At 41.1% G+C, this 18,996-nt stretch overlaps 1 protein-coding gene across 2 annotated transcripts; it reads left to right on the forward strand.

The window, feature by feature from the left end:
- Window positions 1-6,445: 6,445 nt before the first annotated feature.
- On the forward strand, window positions 6,446-10,999 carry LOC141766635 (cytosolic 5'-nucleotidase 1A). Of its 2 annotated transcripts, none has more exons than XM_074633616.1 (7): window positions 6,446-6,548; window positions 6,636-6,692; window positions 8,548-8,661; window positions 9,212-9,347; window positions 9,541-9,663; window positions 10,176-10,300; window positions 10,440-10,999. In XM_074633616.1, exons 2-7 carry the CDS (start codon window positions 6,657-6,659, stop codon window positions 10,683-10,685), a joined length of 780 nt encoding a protein of 259 aa, XP_074489717.1. In that variant the 5' UTR covers window positions 6,446-6,548; window positions 6,636-6,656; the 3' UTR covers window positions 10,686-10,999. The 2 variants fall into 2 exon arrangements, with proteins under 2 accessions (XP_074489717.1, XP_074489718.1); XM_074633617.1 differs by having other exon boundaries at window positions 6,494-6,548; window positions 6,618-6,692.
- Window positions 11,000-18,996: the final 7,997 nt, after the last annotated feature.

An 18,996-nucleotide genomic window follows, 5' to 3' on the forward strand; every position in this document is an offset into this window, starting at 1 on the left:
TCTCTGTCAGGCAGTTAGAGGGACGGTGCACGGTGACGTCACGGCTGTGCGGGCTGTGTGAGCTCAGCGTGCCAGGTATGTTTTTGTCGCGTCAGTAGAGGATTGTGCGTGTAGGTAAGTGAGTTATGGCGAGTGTAGAGGAGTTTTTGAGAGCGCCATCGGAGGAGCTGCTGGAGAGCTGCTCACGTGAACAGCTAATCCGTATTGCCGAACATTTTAATTTAGATGTTGGTGATAAGAGGATGAAGGAAAACATTAAAGGTATTGTTAAAGCAAATCTCAGTGATAGGGGTATTTTCAGAGGTAAAATGTATACTGTTGGTCCTGAGGTGGACAGTGTTGATGTGTCTGGCTGCAGAGATACAGGTCTGACTTTTGAGCAGAGGAGAGAGCTGTTGCTACTGCAGACAGAGATGGAGAAGCTGGCAGTGGAGAAACTGAGGAGAGAGGCAGAACTTAAAAGGCTGGAGATAGAGCACAGGTTGAGTTTACCTGCTGGAGGTGCTAGCCGTGCCTCTGACTTATCTGGTAGATCGACTTCGTCATTTGATGTTGCCAGTAATCTGCGGTTAGTTCCTCAGTTTAGTGAGCGAGACCCAGACACTTTTTTCTCACTGTTTGAGCGTGTAGCTGAGAGCAGAGAGTGGTCTGATGCTGATCGTACATTATTATTACAGTGTGTTTTAATAGGTAAGGCTCAGGAGGCCTACTCTGCTCTGACAGTGGCAGAAAGTAAAATCTATTTAACTGTTAAATCTGCTGTATTAAAGGCCTATGAGTTAGTCCCAGAGGCGTATCGCCAGAAGTTCAGGACCTGGGAGAAGTCTGGTAAACAGAGTCATGTGGAGTTTGCCAGAGATCTGGTCACTTTTTTCAGTCGTTGGTGCAATGCCGTAAAGGTAGACACTTATAATGCTTTATGTGATCTGGTTGTTTTAGAACAATTTAAAAATTCCATCCCCAGCCACATCGCTGTTTACATCGGTGAGCATAAGGTGAAGACTGCTGCTGAGGCCGCCACCCTGGCTGATGACTACGTGCTGACGCACAGAGGTGACCGCAACTTCAGGGTCCCAGACGGAGGTGGTATGTATCGTGCCTCGGGTAGACGAGAGGAGAAACCTCATCCACGCCTTGGTAGGTTGGAACACTGTACACGAGGTCAGATGCATTTTGACTCTTCAAGAGTATGTAACTTTTGCAGGGGTAGAGGGCACTGGAAAGCTGACTGTCCCAGAGCTAATGCTGGAAGAGGGTATAGCGGGGGTCGGTTGAACTCTGGTGCTTGTGCTGTATCTGTGGAACCTGTCCCTGTTGTCTCTCCCTTTCGACAGGTTAACATTGGAGAGCCATGCAGGTTGGAGGAACCTGACTTCTCTGCCTTTGTGTCTGACGGCTGTGTGTCACTGGTGGGAGGTAACAGTGTGCCGGTAAAAATCTTGAGAGATACCGCAGCATATGACTCGTACATTTTGAGCTCTGTTCTGCCATTTTGTGATGATTCTGACACTGGGGACTTTGTCCTGATGCGGGGTATGGGTTTGAACGTTGTGCCTGTTCCTTTGCATTCTGTTGAAATTAACTGTGGTTTGGTGCAGGGTAAGGTCGCCATGGGAGTCCGTCCTGCACTGCCGATCGAAGGTGTGGACATCATTCTTGGTAACGGCCTGGCTGGCAGCCGGGTGTGGGCCGAGCGTCCACCACCTCCTATAGTGTCATATTCACCCACTGTGACTGGTAACCCAGATGAGAACGCTCTGTGTTTCCCAGAAGTGTTTACCGCTTGCGCTGTGACACGGGCTATGAGCCGTGCACAGGGGGAACCTGAGCAGGGTGAAGAGGAGTTGAGTGAGGGGGATCTTGTTGTTGTTCCTGACTCATTGTTGTCTGTATCTCGCAGTGACCTAGTGGCGGAGCAGAGAGCTGATCCCTCCCTGAGTCAGCTGTTTGAGGCTGTTCTCTCCACTGAGGATGGAAACAGCGCCGCCAGTGGTTATCTGTTGCAAGGAGAGCTTTTGGTGAGAAAATGGCTGTCGCATGGGGAAGACTTTGTCGGTAAGCCAGTGTTTCAGATTGTGGTTCCTGTAAAGTTTCGTGACGAGGTCCTTCAAACATCACATAACCAGTCAGGACATCTGGGCGTCCGTAAGACGTATAATTACATTTTACGGTATTTTTTTTGGCCTCGTTTAAAGAGAGATGTGTCTCGTTATATTAAATCATGTCACACGTGCCAAATGACAGGTAAACTCAATCAGAGCATTAAACCTGCTCCACTGTGCCCCATCCCAGCGACTGCACAGGCATTTGAATATTTGATCATTGATTGTGTCGGTCCTTTACCTCGTTCCAAAGCAGGCTGTAACTACTTGCTTACTGTGATGTGTCAGAGCACGAGGTACCCAGCCGCATATCCACTGCGTTCTATCACCACGAAGTCGGTAGTGAAAGCACTGACACAATTTATCTCTATCTTCGGAATCCCGAAAGTGATACAGAGTGATCAGGGTTCAAATTTCTCATCCAACCGTTTTGCACAAGTGTGGAAACAGTTGAAGGTCCAACATAACCAATCTTCCGCATATCACGCACAGAGTCAGGGAGCACTTGAGAGGTTCCACCAGACTCTGAAGTCTCTTTTGCGTAGTTATTGTGTTGAGCTGAATCAGGACTGGGAGGAAGGGCTGCCATGGCTTCTGTTGGCTGCTAGAGAAGTTGTGCAGGAAAGCACCGGTTTTAGCCCTAACGAACTTGTTTTTGGCCATACAGTGCGTGGGCCGCTCACGCTGCTGCATGACACTGTCACGCCATCAGAACCGCCTAGTAATCTGATAGAGTATGTAAATGGGTTCCGGCATCGTTTGTACTCCGCTGGGGAGATGGCTAAAGAGAAGTTGTCGTCTGCCCAGGAAAAAATGAAGCGTTTGTATGATCGGAAAACCGAGCAGCGCGGGTTTAGTCCTGGAGATCAGGTCCTTGCTTTGTTTCCAATAGTTAAGTCGCCATTTCAAGCTAAATTTACTGGCCCTTTTACTGTACTGCGGCAGGTGTCTGACCAAAATTATATCCTTTCCACGCCGAAGCGTAGGAAAGCAACTCAACTTTGCCATGTCAACATGTTGAAACCGTACTATGCTCGCGAGTCTAGACCTCTCTCAGCAGCGGCGGCTGTTGGGAGTCAGTTCCCTGCAGGGGAGGATGATGGGGTTACCGCACCAGATGAAAGCTTGTTGCGTGGGCGACTGAAGAACGCTGAAACGTTGCGTAATCTTGATTCTTTGTTTGTTCATTTGTCTGCGGAAAGAAGTGCTGAGTTGTCTGCTCTTATTCACAGCTATCCATGCTTGTTTGGTGATACACCAAGCCAAACTCATCTGGTCGAGCATGACATAGATGTAGGCGACGCACAGCCCATCCGTCAGCGTTTTTACCGTGTGTCTGAAGAGAAGCGCAAGGTAATGGACACAGAAATTAAATACATGCTCGAAAATGGCATTGCAGAACCCTCATATTCGAGCTGGGCGTCACCTTGTTTGCTTGTTGAAAAGTCTGACAAAAGTCCTAGGTTTTGTACAGATTATCGAAAAGTAAATACAGTTACCAAACCTGATGCCTATCCACTGCCTCGGATCGAAGATTGCATTGATCAGGTTGGTTCTGCGAAATTTGTAAGTAAATTTTATCTACTGAAGGGTTACTGGCAGGTTCCACTGTCTCAGAGGGCAAAAGAAATCTCTGCCTTTATCACACCCAACGGTTTGTTCACTTATAATGTCATGAGTTTTGGACTGCGGAATGCACCCTCAACATTCCAGCGCCTCATGAACATGGTGGTGTCAGGGCTGGAAGGTTGTGCTGTGTATTTGGATGACGTTGTAATTTACAGCATTTTGAGGTTTATGTAGGCTCTAGTGTTCCTCTGGTTGCGTACACAGATCATAATCCCATAACTTTTTTGCACTCAGTACATTGCCCAAATCGCAGGTTGATGCGATGGATGTTGTATTTGCAAGCTTATTGTTTGGACATTCGCCACATCAAAGGCTCTGATAATGTTGTGGCCGATGCCTTATCTAGAGCTCCTAGCTCTTAAATATGTGTCTGACTGAAATGTTAACCCCTCTGGTCTGCTATGTACCTGTTCTGTCACCTTAAATGCTTCTTCAGGCGCCGGAGTTGCTGAGTGGGCGGGATGGGGATTGGTTGGCTGCTGGGGAATAAACTACAAATGGTCAGTAAGGATTTTGATATAGTTGTAAGTAAAGTGTTACAACTAAAGTTTAGATATTATATTACAAATGAAGAACATCAATCGTAGGTAAAGTAAATTGTTTTGTTGTTGATTTAGTGAATAGCGGTTGCAGTGTTCTTATTGGAACTCCTTTTTTGATGGGGGGGTGTGTGACGACCCCTCCCCACCACTAGGTGTGTGTTGGCTCGCTGGTCTCTTTTGTTTCTTGCAGGCTCTGGTTGAGGCGGGGACATGAGGACATGATGGGTTGATGAGCTACACCTGGGCCCGGTGTAGCGCTGACTATAAAACCCTCTTCGCCATTCAGAACGCGCTCTCTCTCCATGCACGCACATCATTCCATTCCTGTGGACATCGCGGCGCGGCATTCCTCTTTTTCTATATGCTCTCACACACACGCATCCATGCACTCCTACACCACTGATTACTGATAATGATCTAAACATTTATTGATGAATTTAGTGTTTTGTAAATAAACTGATACTTTTTGCATTTACCTCGTCTCCACTCCCATTTTTGTTGCAACCTAAGAGCCGGGTTGTAACACTTAGCTATAGTTTCTCCTCTGTGTTATTTATTAGTATGATTTTGTGTGCCCCTTTGTAAAGCGTCCTTGGGTTTCTGAAAGGCGCTATATAAGTCAAATTTATTATTATTATTAAGTGACATAGAGAGACATCTGTACAGTATTCAGAAACATGTAGGAGCTGGTGGAATACGGAGCGGGAGCCCCAGGGAAGAGATGGTTATTACCCGTCTGAAAATAGGACATGCAGGATTAAACCAAACACCCTAGAGAATAGGCAAGCACCCAACTGGACTATGCACTATGCACGCACTGCAATAAACCGGAAACTCTCAAGCATGTTCTTATAGAGTGCAACAAATATGACAAAGAAACTGGTTGCTATGATTACAGTGACAAAGACAGTAATGCATTTTTTCTTATTAATATAACTTTAATTCTCACGAAGTTCCACATTTACAGGTATAAATTTACAAAAAAAAGCCTAATTTCTTTGTATTTATGAAAGAAATGGAATTATATCTGTCAACAATTCCTTCCTCACAAAACAAAAAAAAGCAATGAAAACAATGAATGTATGCAATATCTTTAAAGTTTTTAAGTGAAATTATTGTTATACGCTCCCGTGGTCTTTTATTATTATCATCTATTTATTTTTATTTTATTTTATTTTTTATTTTATGTTGGTTTTGTTTCATTTCTGTTGTCTTTTTATGTTTGGCACAGCTCTTTGTTTATTTTTTCGCTATGCTTCTTCTGTATGTAGATGTTTTTAATGTTTTCTGCTGTTACTATGTATACTGTCATTTTGAAATACTAATAAAAAAAATAAAAATTAAAAAAAAATATGACAAAGAAAGAAGGGAATTGCTATCAGGAGTAGATGATGGAAATATTACAATGGGGAATATGCTAGGAAAGACATCTAAGAAAGTACACAATATTCTAATTTATTACTTACGGGCAAAAGGAATAATATTATATTCCATTATAGTAATATTTACAATGGAATTAAACTTTGGGTACTTACATTCAAAATACATCATGCCATCTTTAACAAGTGTGTCCAACATTTCAAATTAAATTAGTCAAATAGATGAGTAAGTAATTATGTTAATTTACATAATTGACATCAATATTGGCATTCCATAAAATAAAAACATTAGTTGTGTATATGTTATGCAGGATTTTAAAATCTTAACAAATTTAATAGTAGCATTATTGGGTATGTTGAATTTGTAAAGTGCCAATTTCTAAATACCATAAATCTATTGTAGATATTTATTAATTGGTTCAAGTTTTCACTTTATCGGTACTGAAGTTGTTAGCAAAACATACTTCCGTGCCTAAGTCTTGAAAGATTCTTATTTTGAAAATAGGACATACAGGAAAGACATCTAAGAAAGTACACAATCTTCTAATTTATTACTTAAGGGCAACAGGAATAAGGGAGGGAATTTTATTATTATTAGTATTATTGTTATTGTTATAATAATAATTATAAGTATAATTATAATTATTATTATTATTATTAATATTATTAATATTATTTTATTTATTTATTTTTAGTTATTTATTTTGTTATTATTATTTTGTTTTTATTTTTATTTTTTTCCTGCCAATCTCCTGCTCCACACTCCAGTAGTCCAGTAGGTGGCGGTAATGCACCTATAAGCTAGTTTGCCAACCGCCAATAAACACCAAAGAAGAAGGAGAAGTATGCGGAACCCTTGACACAGACAGTTCTTCTGTTTCTGCAGGAACTTTGAAGTAAGTTCTAGTTTAGTGTTAGTTCCTGTGTTGTGACATGTGAACAGGTGTGTAGGTTCACCTGTTAAGACTCTTTATAACCTGCAGGGTTTCATCTGAGAGGCGGACATGATCTCCACGGTCCAGAACACCGACGTGAAGCAGGCAAGACTCACTGTATTTTATGCTATTTCTCCACCAGATTACATTAAAAAAATCAGTTATTTCAATATAATCTTCCTTATTTTCAAGGGAACATCTTTAAATCGTATAACTCGACATGTCAGTGTCTTCTGGCAAATTCGGCTCCTAAATAATTCACCATACAGCCCATTAGTGCCCTTTAACACGTCCGTCAGTGGTAGAAAATGTATTTTAAGAGTTAAAATTATATGGAAAAATGTGTGTATTAGTGTATGTTATGTATGCCGATTTGATGAGCGAGAACTAATGATTTAAAATACACCATGAGTATTTTTTTTAACTGTGTTATACCTTCACTAGTTAATAGCTCAATGCTAAAATTGCATATTTTGTAATGGGGATTCGGACCAGAGAATATGAGGCTGAAATTAGGGCAAATGCATGACGAAATGTAAAAACAAATGTATGAATAAGATGTGTAAAGAAAAGATTTGAGAGATAAATACGTTTGGGGAAATATATAGGGGGTGAAATGCGAAGGGAAAGTCATGCATAAATAAATAAATGCTTAAACACATAAATAGATGCATACATTTAAAAATAAATATTAAATAAATAATAAAATTTAAAAAGTGAAAATAAATGCAAAAATAAATCAATTTAAAAATTCATATGAATACATAAATAAATAAATAAAAGCGGTAATTAAACAGGAGACTAAATAAATAAGGGGAATTAATATGAAGGCAAATAAATAAAAACAGATATCAATTTATGTCATGTATTCAAAACTGTAATTTGTGAAGTAACTTAAGCTGTCAGGCAAATGTAGTGAGGTAAAATGTACAATAAAATTTATATGGGGGTGAAATGCGAAGGGAAAGTCATGCATAAATAACTAAATAAATAAATAAATGCTTAAACACATAAAAAAAATACATAGATTTAAAAATAAATATTAAATAAATAATACAATTTTAAAAAGTAAAAATAAACAAAGTAACTAAAGCCGTCAGACAAATGTAGTGGAGTTAAATGTATGAATAAATGTGTAAAGAAAATAATACAGAGATAAATATGTTTGGGGAAATATATAGGGGGTGAAATGCGAAGGGAAAGTCATGCATACATAAATAAATGCTTGAACACATAAATAAATACATAAATATTTTTTTTTTAAATAAATAATACAATTTAAAAATAAATGCAAAAATAAATACATTTAAAAATTAATATAAACACATAAATAAATAAAAGCGGTAATTAAACAGGAGACTAAATAAATAAGGGAATTAATACAAAGGTAAATAAATAAAAACAGAAATATCAATTTATGTTGTGTATTCAAAACTGTAATTTGTGAAGCAACTAAAGCCGTCAGACAAATGTAGTGGAGTAAAATGTACAATATTTACCTCTGAGATGTAGTGGAGTAGTTGCATGAAATGGAAATGCTCAAGTAAAGTACAAGTACCTTGAATGTGTACTTGTACAGTAGGCCTACTTGAGTAAAAGTACTTAGTTTTATTCCACCACTGCTTACAGACAGACTGAATGACGGACTAACATTTGCAAGAGATGCTTACTGCACAGAACAAGCAAAACTATTCTTTAAGACAGTGAGGAATTGTACAATAGCATAGTGTTTTCTGACATACAAAAAATATGTGTAAGAATACGTTAGTTAAATGTCTGTATGAGCTCATAGGCCAGGTTTCACTTCAAATTCTGTTATTTTGTTACTCACACTGTAAGTAGGGATCCATGTTGGTTCTGTGTCGGTTTTCTGCTGATTTCATATATATGCTATGTTGGTTCTGTGTGTGTTGAGTATTGTTAGTTGGATGAAGATGCAGGTTGTTTGTCTCCTCTGCAGAAGGATGCTGATCGTGCAGTGGTGGTCGCGGTGACGTCTCGTGCAGTGTTTGAATCTGGAGCTGGTGATGGTGACGAGGTGTACGAAAGGGGCGTGGCTTTCCCGCTGCTGCAGGTCAGAATTAAACAGCTGACATCAAATTTAAAACTTTTAACTGTTGTTTTTGTGTGCGTAGAGAAATTATTACCCATTTTAGATGCCCGTATGTAAGAATTGTATTATTTATTCTCTCATATACCTTCTTCCTCAGCTCTATATTTGTCCAAAAACTATTAAAACACCTCAATGAGCCTCACTATTGCACTGGGCGACATGTTCCTTCATTACCATAAACACAGACACTGTAGTTTTATTTTGACTCAGTCCCAGATACACCGTTCTGCTGCCCCAAATACTCACTAGAGCACCAAATTTGGATTAATATGCAGATGAAAACAGTCCCCATAAATGCTCTCCTCCTGTTTGAGTAACGTTTGATTAAAAACTACAGTGACCAGCTGGAAATTACTTTTTTATAAAACATATAGATATACTTGTGAGCTGTTTCTAAAGATAAAGTCTTCAGTAGGAACTAATGGGTTCGGGTTAAAAAGCATTGAGATATTAACTTTGTTGACAGTAACAAAAATATAGAATAATATTTTTTATTTGATTCATATTTCAGGCGCTGCAGAGAGTGAACGAACGTCTGCTGGAAGAAAATCCTGCTGAGTCTCTGTTGTTTGATGTCGTTCTGATCACCACCGACAGCCAGCAACAGCAGCAGAGCTCCCGCATCATCAACAGTACCAGACATTACGGTAATCTAACTTTAACCATCAACAGCAGCACCACACATTATGGTAATCTAACCATCATCTCTAGCACCAGACATTACGGTAAACTAACTTTAACCCTCAGCAGACAGATTACAGTCAGCAGCTGATCAGAGTTGTAGTTTTTGTAGTCTTGTTGGTGACTTCCTGTCATGACGTCATCGCCGCTCTGTTGCAGGTCTTGAAGTCAGCAGGTTCTGTTTTTCCAGCGAGGAGGATTTCATCGAGAGTTTGCTGAAAAATAATGTGCATCTCTTCCTGTCGACGGACAGAAATGAGGCGCCGCAGGCATCACAGAAAGGTCAGGAAGTTTCTTCTTCTCTGGTATTTATTACAGCTGATGTGTGAAGGATATGAGGAGGAGTTTTTACTGCTGATCACGGTCTCTGTCAGATCTTGGAGCCTGAAAATCCTGACTTGGTTAAAGGAACTGAGTAACATTTAGGGGGATCTATCGGCAGAAATGGAATATGAAATTAATAAGTATGTTTTCTTTAGTGTTTAATCGCCTGAAAATAAGAATCGTTGTGTTTTCGTTACGTTAGAATGAACCGTTTATATCTACATAGGGAGCGGGTCCTCTTCTCGGAGCCGACCACCATGTTTCAACAGTAGCCCAGAACAGACAAACCAAACTCTGTTAACTTTTCCTGCCTTGGCCGGAGTCGAAAACATTACTCGCTCCAGTCGCCGCCGCTCTCTCTCTCTTGCTTCACCATTCACTTCTCACGTACACACACACTCTACGTACTGGTACAGTTTAGGTGAGTGTGATGTGAGAAGGTGAATCATCCTCCTTTGTCATTGGTCCAGGTGTTCTCTCGGCGCTGCTGGACCGGCAGGTAGATCCGTCAGAGCAGCTCAGAGTATTGTTCTGCGGGGACGCCGTTGTCCGGCCTGACACTGGACCAATGCCGGCGAGCCGACAGGCCGCTCAGGTACTCGCAGCAACATCCTGCTGATACACAATCTTTATTTTTTAATTCATGCAGAAGTTTTTTTTTTTTCCAAAGCTGACTTAAAGATATTCGTTGTTTGAGCGATTTTTAAAGGATAATTAAAATCTTTGCTCCGCAGAGTTTCTCGGCTCAACTCGGCGAGATGCGCCAGAGGTTCGGCATGTTGGACAGCCCTCTCAGCATCGTCCTGGTGACGTCACGCGGCGGCAGGGAAAGCTGCAGCAGCGCCCTGAGGACGCTGCGATCCCGCGGAGTGAGCGTGGATGAGGCGTACTGTCTGGCCGGGGCCCCGCGGAGCCCCATCCTGTCCCTGCTCCGACCTCACTTCCTGCTCAGCGACGGCTTCAGTGGCCTGGAGGACTGATGACATCATGAGGGGGGGATGTACTGTTACATGACCTCACAAAAAACTCCACTGTGTCTTTGAAACAAGCTGCCAAACCCTCAGATTGAACTCAAAGTTAAACACCTGTTGGAACAAATCGTTTCAGCTCATTGAGCCTTAAAGAGCCAATCAGTGATCCTGATGTAAAGCTAAGCCCCGCCCACCACCAACACTCAAACAACAGGATTGGACACTGTCACACAGCAGTAAACCGATTTTATATATTTTGTTGACAAACATGTATTTTTTTATTTTAGTTCTGTAATTGGATGCTCTAAATAAACGTGAATGAAACAGCATGTGTGTAACTGTATTACAGTCCAGTAGAGAGCAGTCTAACTGCAAACAGTGAGATATTATGGAGACGCCGATGTGCTGAAAGATATTATTTTTTGTATCTTGTATCTTCTCGTGATTGGGTCTGCCCCGATGGTCTTGACAGATGGATATGGATGATATCCACATATGAAATATTAAAAAGAAAAAGGGAATTGCAGTCGTTGTGGTATGTTTTTGTTGCTGTGATGTTTAAAAATGACCAGCAGGTAGCAGCAGAGAACTTCACTAAAACTGAACTTTAGTCAGTAAAAACTGCAGAGTTTAAGACACAAAGAGGAAGTTAATATAAAACAATAGGCTGCTTCATTATATTTCTACCATCTGTATATTTAACTAGGGTTCCAATGTCCTTGAAGAGACAGCAGAGGTCCTTGATGAGGTACCAGGGGTTCTTAATTAGGTCCCCCAGTAGTGCTGAATGCTACAGCAGTCCTTGAGGGGGTTATGGAAGAGACTCCAGGAATCTCTGGGGAAGTTTCAGATGTCCTTGAAGAGGCTCCAGAGGTCCTTAGGGAGTTTCCAGTGGTACTGGGAAACACTCCAAGGTTCCTTGAAAAGGCACCAATGGTCCTTAGGGAGGCCCCTGTTGTCTTTGAGGAGTTTCCACCGGTTGTTCAGGAAGTTGTCGGGTTTCTGTTGTCCCATGTTGGTGAAACTGTTCGGGAAATTAATTTACTGATGACTAACAAAAAATAATAAATGTAACAAAACTACGGCTGTCAAAGTTAACGCGACAATAACACGTTAACACAAATTAGTTTTAACGCCACCAATTTCTTTAATGCATTAACGCAATCACTCTTTTGGAGGTTGTAGCGTTGGTTGTAACCTGTGAGGGTTTCTGGACAATATTTGTCATTGGTTTGTGTTAATTGATTTACAATAATACATTTATACATACATTTGCATAAAGCAGCATATTTGTCCACTCCCATGTTGATAAGAGTATTAAATACTTGACAAATCTCTCTTTAAGGTACATTTTGAACGGATAAAAAATGTGTGATTAATTTACGATTAATCCCGATTTGAATAGATTGACGGCCCTAAACAAAACACAATAAGTTCCTGTACTTAACAAACATATTTGTACCAAAATAAAAGTCCAGTTATTGATGTGAACAGGACCAGACTGGACAGGAAGTACTTGTTGTTTACTTCCTGTGTTGGGTGATGTGCAGCTGATTTAACATTTTTATTGTTTATTTCTTTCATTAAAGTCGCTGTGTTTAATTTTAAATTGTGTCTGTTTTAATGTTTTAATAATGACTAGTGGTCCAGGGGTGCTTGGGGTTTCTCCAGGGGTCCTTGAGGAGGTCTGAGATTTGTGAGGTCTTGGAGGATATTCCAGGACATCATATAGATCATAAATATAATCAGACCAACAGAGTTTATCCAGAGAATCCAGCAGGTTCATGTGATCACTTTCAGTCATCAGAGGATGTAAATCGGACGGAGGCTGAGCTGATTGCATTCAGGAGCCGCCGCCTCGTCTCCGCTGCCAAAAATGAAAACATGTTCAGTGAAATGAAACAGCCCGGTGTGGTCGTCTGTTTCTGACATCGTCTAAATGATCCGGAACAGAAAACGTGTTGTTTTCATTATCCTGAGTGAGGTTTCTGTAGATTGCTGCCATCATCAGCTCCTGTTCAGCTCCACCTCCTCAACACAAACACATATTGAATTTAAAACAATGAAACGCCAGGAAGCTTCATTACTGCTGCTGTAACAAAACCTCATGAACTCATTCAGTCCGTTAATGAACTCATGGTTTATTATTTAAGAAGTTTGTCTTATTTCTATCACTGTAACAGGATATCGGATAGTTTTCACCTCTTCCCTGACCTTGAATAGTTTTAGACGCCCTTCAGGAGTTTTCATCACTCATAAAGGAGGTTGTCGTGGTCCTTGAGATGGTCCCATGGCTCTTGAGGAAGGTTTGTGGTTCCAATGATCCCTGAAATGGTTCTAGTTATCTTTGAAAAGATTCCAGTGAATGTAGAAGAACTCCAGTGGTCCTTTCAAGAGGTTTTCCTATTTTTCCTAATTTCCCAGTGATCCTTGAAGTGGTTCCAGGGGTCTTCAATGTCCCTTGATAATGGTTACATGAGTCCTTGTTGTATAAGTGGTTCCAATGGTCCTTGTGGAGGTCCGAGTTATCTTTGAGAAGATTCCAGTGATCATTGAGAAACTTCAGTGGTCCTTGAAGTGGTTCCAGGGGTCCTCAGTGGTCCTTAAGAAGGGTTACAGGGGTCCTTGTTATATAAGTGGTTCCAGTGGTCCCTGAGGAGGTCATAGTTATCTTTGAGAAGATTCCAGTGATCATTGAGGAGTTCCAGTGGTCCTTGAATTGGATCCAGGGGTCTTCAATGTCCCAATGGTCCATGAGAAGGGTTACAGGGGTCATTGTTGTGTAAGTAGTTCCAGTGGTCCCTGATGAGGTTCTAGTTATATTTGAGAAGATTCCAGTGATCATTAAGGAGTTCCAGTGGTCCTTGAAGTGGTTCCAGGGGTCTTCAATGTCCCAATGGTCCTTGAGAAGGGTTACAGGGGTCCTTGTTGTATAAGTGGTTTCAATGGTCCTTTAGGAAGTCCTAATTATTCCTGAGAATGTTCCAGTGGTCCTTGAAGAGATCCCGGTGGTAACTGGCTCCCTGTAGGTTTTAGGGTCCTTCAGGAGGTTTTAGCGGTCCTAAAGGAGGTTGCAGTGGTTCTTGGGGTGGTTATGTGGGTCGTAGAGCAGGTCCCATTGTCCTCAAGGAAGTTTTGTGGCTCCGTAATGTGGTTCCAATGGTTTCTGAGATGGTTACAGTGAATGTTGAGGAACTCAAGTGGTCTTGAGGTGGTTCCAGGGGTCCTCAATGTCCCAATGAGAAGGCCTCAGTGGTCCTTGGAGAGATCCCAGCGGTAGAGGTCCAGGGCTCCTTGAGTGGGCTTCAGCAGTCCTCAAGGTTGTTCCACTGGTCCTAATCACTGAGATGTATCCAGTGGTCATTGAGGAGGGGGTCTGGGTCCTTCAGGGGATCCAATGACCTTAAAGAAAAATTCCGGTTTATTTCAACCTGGCGTGTTTTCCATAAATGTGTCTGTTGTGGCTCTTTGGGTCGTGCTAACTTTGCAAACATCACCTCCGTCGTAGAGATTAAGAGAAACGAGGACTCAACGCTAAACAACGTTTTTTACAAATCTGAGTTAAATGTCACCAGCAGCCAAAAAAACTGGTTGTCTGACACAGGGCATAATTGTGTTTCTGAAGTGTCTCCATAGACCGGCAGGAGGTGTGTCCAACGTCACTCTGCTGCCCCGGGAGGTTTGGACGACATCACTCACCGCCCAGCTGATCCATCATCACTGCAGACAACAAAGGCCTCAAATTAAAAAACACCTTGAGAAGAGAGTCCAGGCCCTCATCAGAGTCCCTGGAGGCTGTTCAGGATTAGTTAAATCACGGGTGTCAAACATACGTCCATGGGGGCCAGAACGGGTCCAATCACTGGACGAGTTTGTAAAGTGTAAAAATTGCAGAGAAGTCATTAATTCCAATTTTTCAATAAAATGCACTGCTATTCTTATTTGGGGGGTCGCGCTGTCCTGATGAGAGCAGCATGCCCAATGCTGGATGCACACACACGTGCTTACGTACAGACTACATGACACAACACTGTCAAGCTATACTGGTCATGAAGCGCCCGCCTGTGGAAAATGTCTTTGTCAAAAAGTGGAAACAGTGTCGGGTTTTCTAAGAAAAAAGGACGAGTTACTCATTCTTCAAAGAGGTAAATGGGTAGCCAGTGTGCTTGGCGTGTTCACAGCACCTTTCAGTGTTTCTTCACAGTGGTAAATGGGTAGCCAGTGTGCTTGGCGTGTTCACAGCACCTTTCAGTGTTTCTTCAAAGAGGTAAATGGGTAGCCAGTGTGCTTGGCGTGTTCACAGCACCTTTCAGTGCTCAAAGAATATAATATTTGGTGCCACTATCTGACTCCGAAAACACAAGAAGTTGCCAGGAAAAGTGAGAACAGGGAGGATAAATGAACTGTTGGAAGGTTTGAGGTTGTTTTTAGTCATAGCCCAGAGATCAGCGAGACATCTCAGGATGTTCATTATCTCTTTTGTAAATGGATATTTCATTAATTGTGAACATTTTCAGAATGCATTTGTACTTCTTTACACTAAAAGAAAGGACAAATATGGAGGTGTTGTTATTTATAGGTTACTATGCAATGGTTTTACTGGTCCGGCCCACTTGGGACAACAAATTGGACTGTATGTGGCCCATGAACTAAAATGACCCCTGAGTTAAATTAAATATGAAACAGATCAAACCACATTATAGAAAAATAAAGGATCACAATGCTACAGTGGAGCCGGTTTGCGTCGGCCGCATGGGGGAACCTCAGAGTCCAGATAGAAAATCAATAACAACATCAGGTCCACTTCTGCCAAACAACTTCTGACTGTCACTCTCCTTCAAAACAGAACAATCAAAAATGAAGTCCTACTGTCGTTTCTTTGTAACGACGCGTTTCTGAAACGTCCCGATTTGTAAAATAAAGTGGAAACACAAGACGAAAATCGTATTAAAGGTTCTTTAAAGTTCAGGTTCTGGGAAAAAGTGAACAATGACGCTCATGCTGCAGATGTTTACGTTGTTTAAAAGGAAAGCTTATCATGAGACTAACAGCAATGATCCTCCCTCCTCTTTTCCTTTCTCTGCTCCTTCTGCTCTCAGCCACAGGCAGGAGGGTCGGGATGGAGGGATGAAGAGGAGGAGGAGGAGGAAGAGGAGGATGTTGAAGCATCTGTTGGATCCTGAAGCAAACTGGAGGGCAGCGGCAGTATGAAAATGATGTGAAAATACTGTCTAACTGAGCAACCCTGTGAAGGAAACTGTAATTTAGTTGTTTTACGAACAGAAAACTGGCATTTACGACTATTTCATCAAATGTTTTATTCATAAAAAGAATAAAAAATTTAAATCACATCAAAGTTAGTTTCCTTCACAGCGCTGCTCTGATTTTAGAAACACTGACGTCATGAGTCTAAATATCGCCACCCCACTTGTATAACACATTTGTGACCAACCAGACTTTTACACATGGCACTAAATTATCTTTTTCTGGTCATGTTAAAGCATGATGAGTAAAGGTGGGGGGCCCATACAAAGAGTAGCCTATAGGGGCCCCTGCCACTTTAATCCGCCATGACAGTGTGTAATAATGTAATATTAAACAGGTTAAAGATGACCTCTGCACCAAGACGGTGTCACCTGGAAACAGGTGAGGTCATGTGACTGCATCACGTCGTTTGATCTCAGCTCGTGTTTCCTGAGAAGCGGACTGATGTTCAGTCTGAGCGGCGGCGGTGATTTCTGACTGACTGAGTTAAAACAGCAGCTGAGCTCTGACGTCCCGACAAGCACTCTGAATCTGGATCATATAGACTCGTTTACACCCGTTCATATGTCGGATTAACATAAACCACAGAGAGGAGGAGACCGGCAGCCCCGTCTGCCTGATCAGTACAGTTTCCCTCAGGGACTCGGCGTGACCTCCGTCACTCTGAGGACTATTTTTAGCCTCTTGATAGACAACTGGAAGAGACTCTTTTTTTGTAAACTGACAAATATGTGAACCCTCACATTGATTAAAGTTTTTAATATTTCTATTCGTAGTGAGCGAACCCCAAATGTGTCTGGAGCATTGCCACTGTTTTATTCTTTGATGCTAACGCTAGAAACACCACAGTAACCACATGCTAACGCCCAAGCAATCAGTTAGCAACCATCTGATAACAACGTTGCAACCATAGATATGTAGATACCACATTGGCCACTTCAGCCCGTATGTAGTGGCCATTTGTCGGAAAAATCAAAATCAAACTTAAATCAAAGGGCCACTGATGCACCATGGGTATGTGGTTTACGCAGGCAAAAGTATCCAATGTCCATGCAAAATGTATGTGTTTCTGATGATTAATTTATCCCAAAACAAGCAAACGAAGCAGAAAGAAAACATGGATGTCGCTCCCTCTCTTGTTCTGGTTAAAAACCATAAGCCTACTCAGGTGCATGCTGGTCCTACCTGCCTACCTACTTATATAACCGTGGGTGCCCACAGCGTTACCCAAAACAAGATGCTAATTACACAAAACCTAAATATGATAAACAAGAAAATGGTTAAACTAAACGAATAACTAGCAAAAGAGAACACTATAAACAATCTAAATAAAGTAAACATCTAGATCAAACAGAACTTATTTTCAGTAAAACAACAAGTAAATACTAACAACAAATAAATAGCTCCTAAACCGTTGCGATACGTCAGCATCGCCGCCATATTGGGGAGGTCGGGACTGGCCTGTAAACACATTCAAGTGACGGACACATTTCTCGACCGATTTCAATGAGTTGTTTTTATATTCAAGGATTTATGATCTACGAGGAGTAGAAAAAGAAAGTTTCGTCTACAGTTACTTAAAATCTTGATACTTAACGTTACATAAACTGACTTACATGGCAAAAAATGTAGTAAATGAACATCATGCTGTATTGAGGAAAGACTTGAAACTAGCGATTGAGACCATAAATTCATGTTTACAATGTTTACTGAGGTAATAAATCAAGTGAGAAGTAGGCTCATTTTCTCATAGACTTCTATACAATCAGACTTATTTTTGCAACCAGAGGAGTCGCCCCCTGCTGGCTGTTAGAAAGAATGCAAGTTTAACTCGCTTCAGCATTGGCTTCACTTTTCCGCCCCGGAGGTTGCCCACTAGTGTGATACCTTAGTGTTCTTATAAAATGTGTTCAGTATGAAGTTGTAACTGAAGAAAACAGTTTACAATTTCTCTCTGGTTGTAATCAGCCTCCACTGATGTGAGTCTGATCTCTTGATCTAAATAAATCCAGATGTTGAGACTAAACAGCAGCAGAGGATTCCTGCAGTTTGCTCTCTGAACGGGGGATCCTCCTGTCCGACCCTGCAGCTAGCTCTCTGCTCAGTTTAACCCACAGTCCTTCACTCTACACTGCAAAAAAATTTCAACGTGTTTTAGCCTCCAAATCTCCCAAAAGCTTTTATTCTGAAACTCTTCAATCCCACAGACGCTTTGGTTTAAAGATTACTAAACTTTATTTTAAAATCTAGTACTAAGTGGTCTCTTTAACCTGACTGCTGTGTCTTCAGTTTAAACAACAGAGATTATATTTTTATTATAAAACAAGAATATATCAAAATTAGGGCTGTCAAACTTTAGGCAATAATAACACAAAATCATTTTCACGCCACTTTTTTCTTAACGCAAACGATCTGTCGGAGGTTGTAGCAGGCTCAGTTTTAAAGCTAGAAGATCATATGAAACTAGAACACCTAATGAATCCATCGATACCAACTACCTCATACTAGCTTGTTGTGAAGGAGGTTAAATAACGCTCCAAATTTACACTAAATTTTGGCGAGGAAAAACCTGCATGGCCATTTTCAAAGTGGTCCCTTGACCTCTGACCTCCAGATATGTGAATGAAAATGGGTTCTATGGGTACCCACGAGTCTCCCCTTTACAGACATGCCCACTTTATGATAATCACATGCAGCTTGGGGCAAGTCATAGTCAAGTCACCACACTGACACACGACAGCTGTTGTTGCCTGTTGGGCTGCAGTTTGCCATGTTATGATTTGAGCATATTTGTTATGCTAAATGCAGTACCTGTGAGGGTTTCTGGACAATATTTGTCATTGTTTTGTGTTGTTAATTAATTTCCAGTAATAAATATATACACAAATTTGCATAAAGCAAGCATATTTGTCCACTCCCATGTTGATAAGAGTATTAAATACTTGACAAATCTCCTTTTAAGGTACATTTTGAACAGATAAAAAATGTGATTAATTTGTGAGTTATCATGATTAACTGTGGACAATCATACGATTAATCGCGATTAAATATTTTA

The sequence above is a fragment of the Sebastes fasciatus genome, chromosome 4 (genome assembly GCF_043250625.1).
Source record: "Sebastes fasciatus isolate fSebFas1 chromosome 4, fSebFas1.pri, whole genome shotgun sequence".
Taxonomy (NCBI): Eukaryota; Metazoa; Chordata; class Actinopteri; order Perciformes; family Sebastidae; genus Sebastes; species Sebastes fasciatus.

Coding starts and splice junctions, on each gene's coding strand:
- LOC141766635 (XM_074633616.1), top strand. CDS start 6,657: ATGATCTCCACGGTCCAGAACACCGACGTGAAGCAG. Junction 6,693..8,547: donor AGAACACCGACGTGAAGCAG/GCAAGACTCACT, acceptor TCTCCTCTGCAG/AAGGATGCTGATCGTGCAGT. Junction 10,301..10,439: donor CGAGCCGACAGGCCGCTCAG/GTACTCGCAGCA, acceptor TTTGCTCCGCAG/AGTTTCTCGGCTCAACTCGG.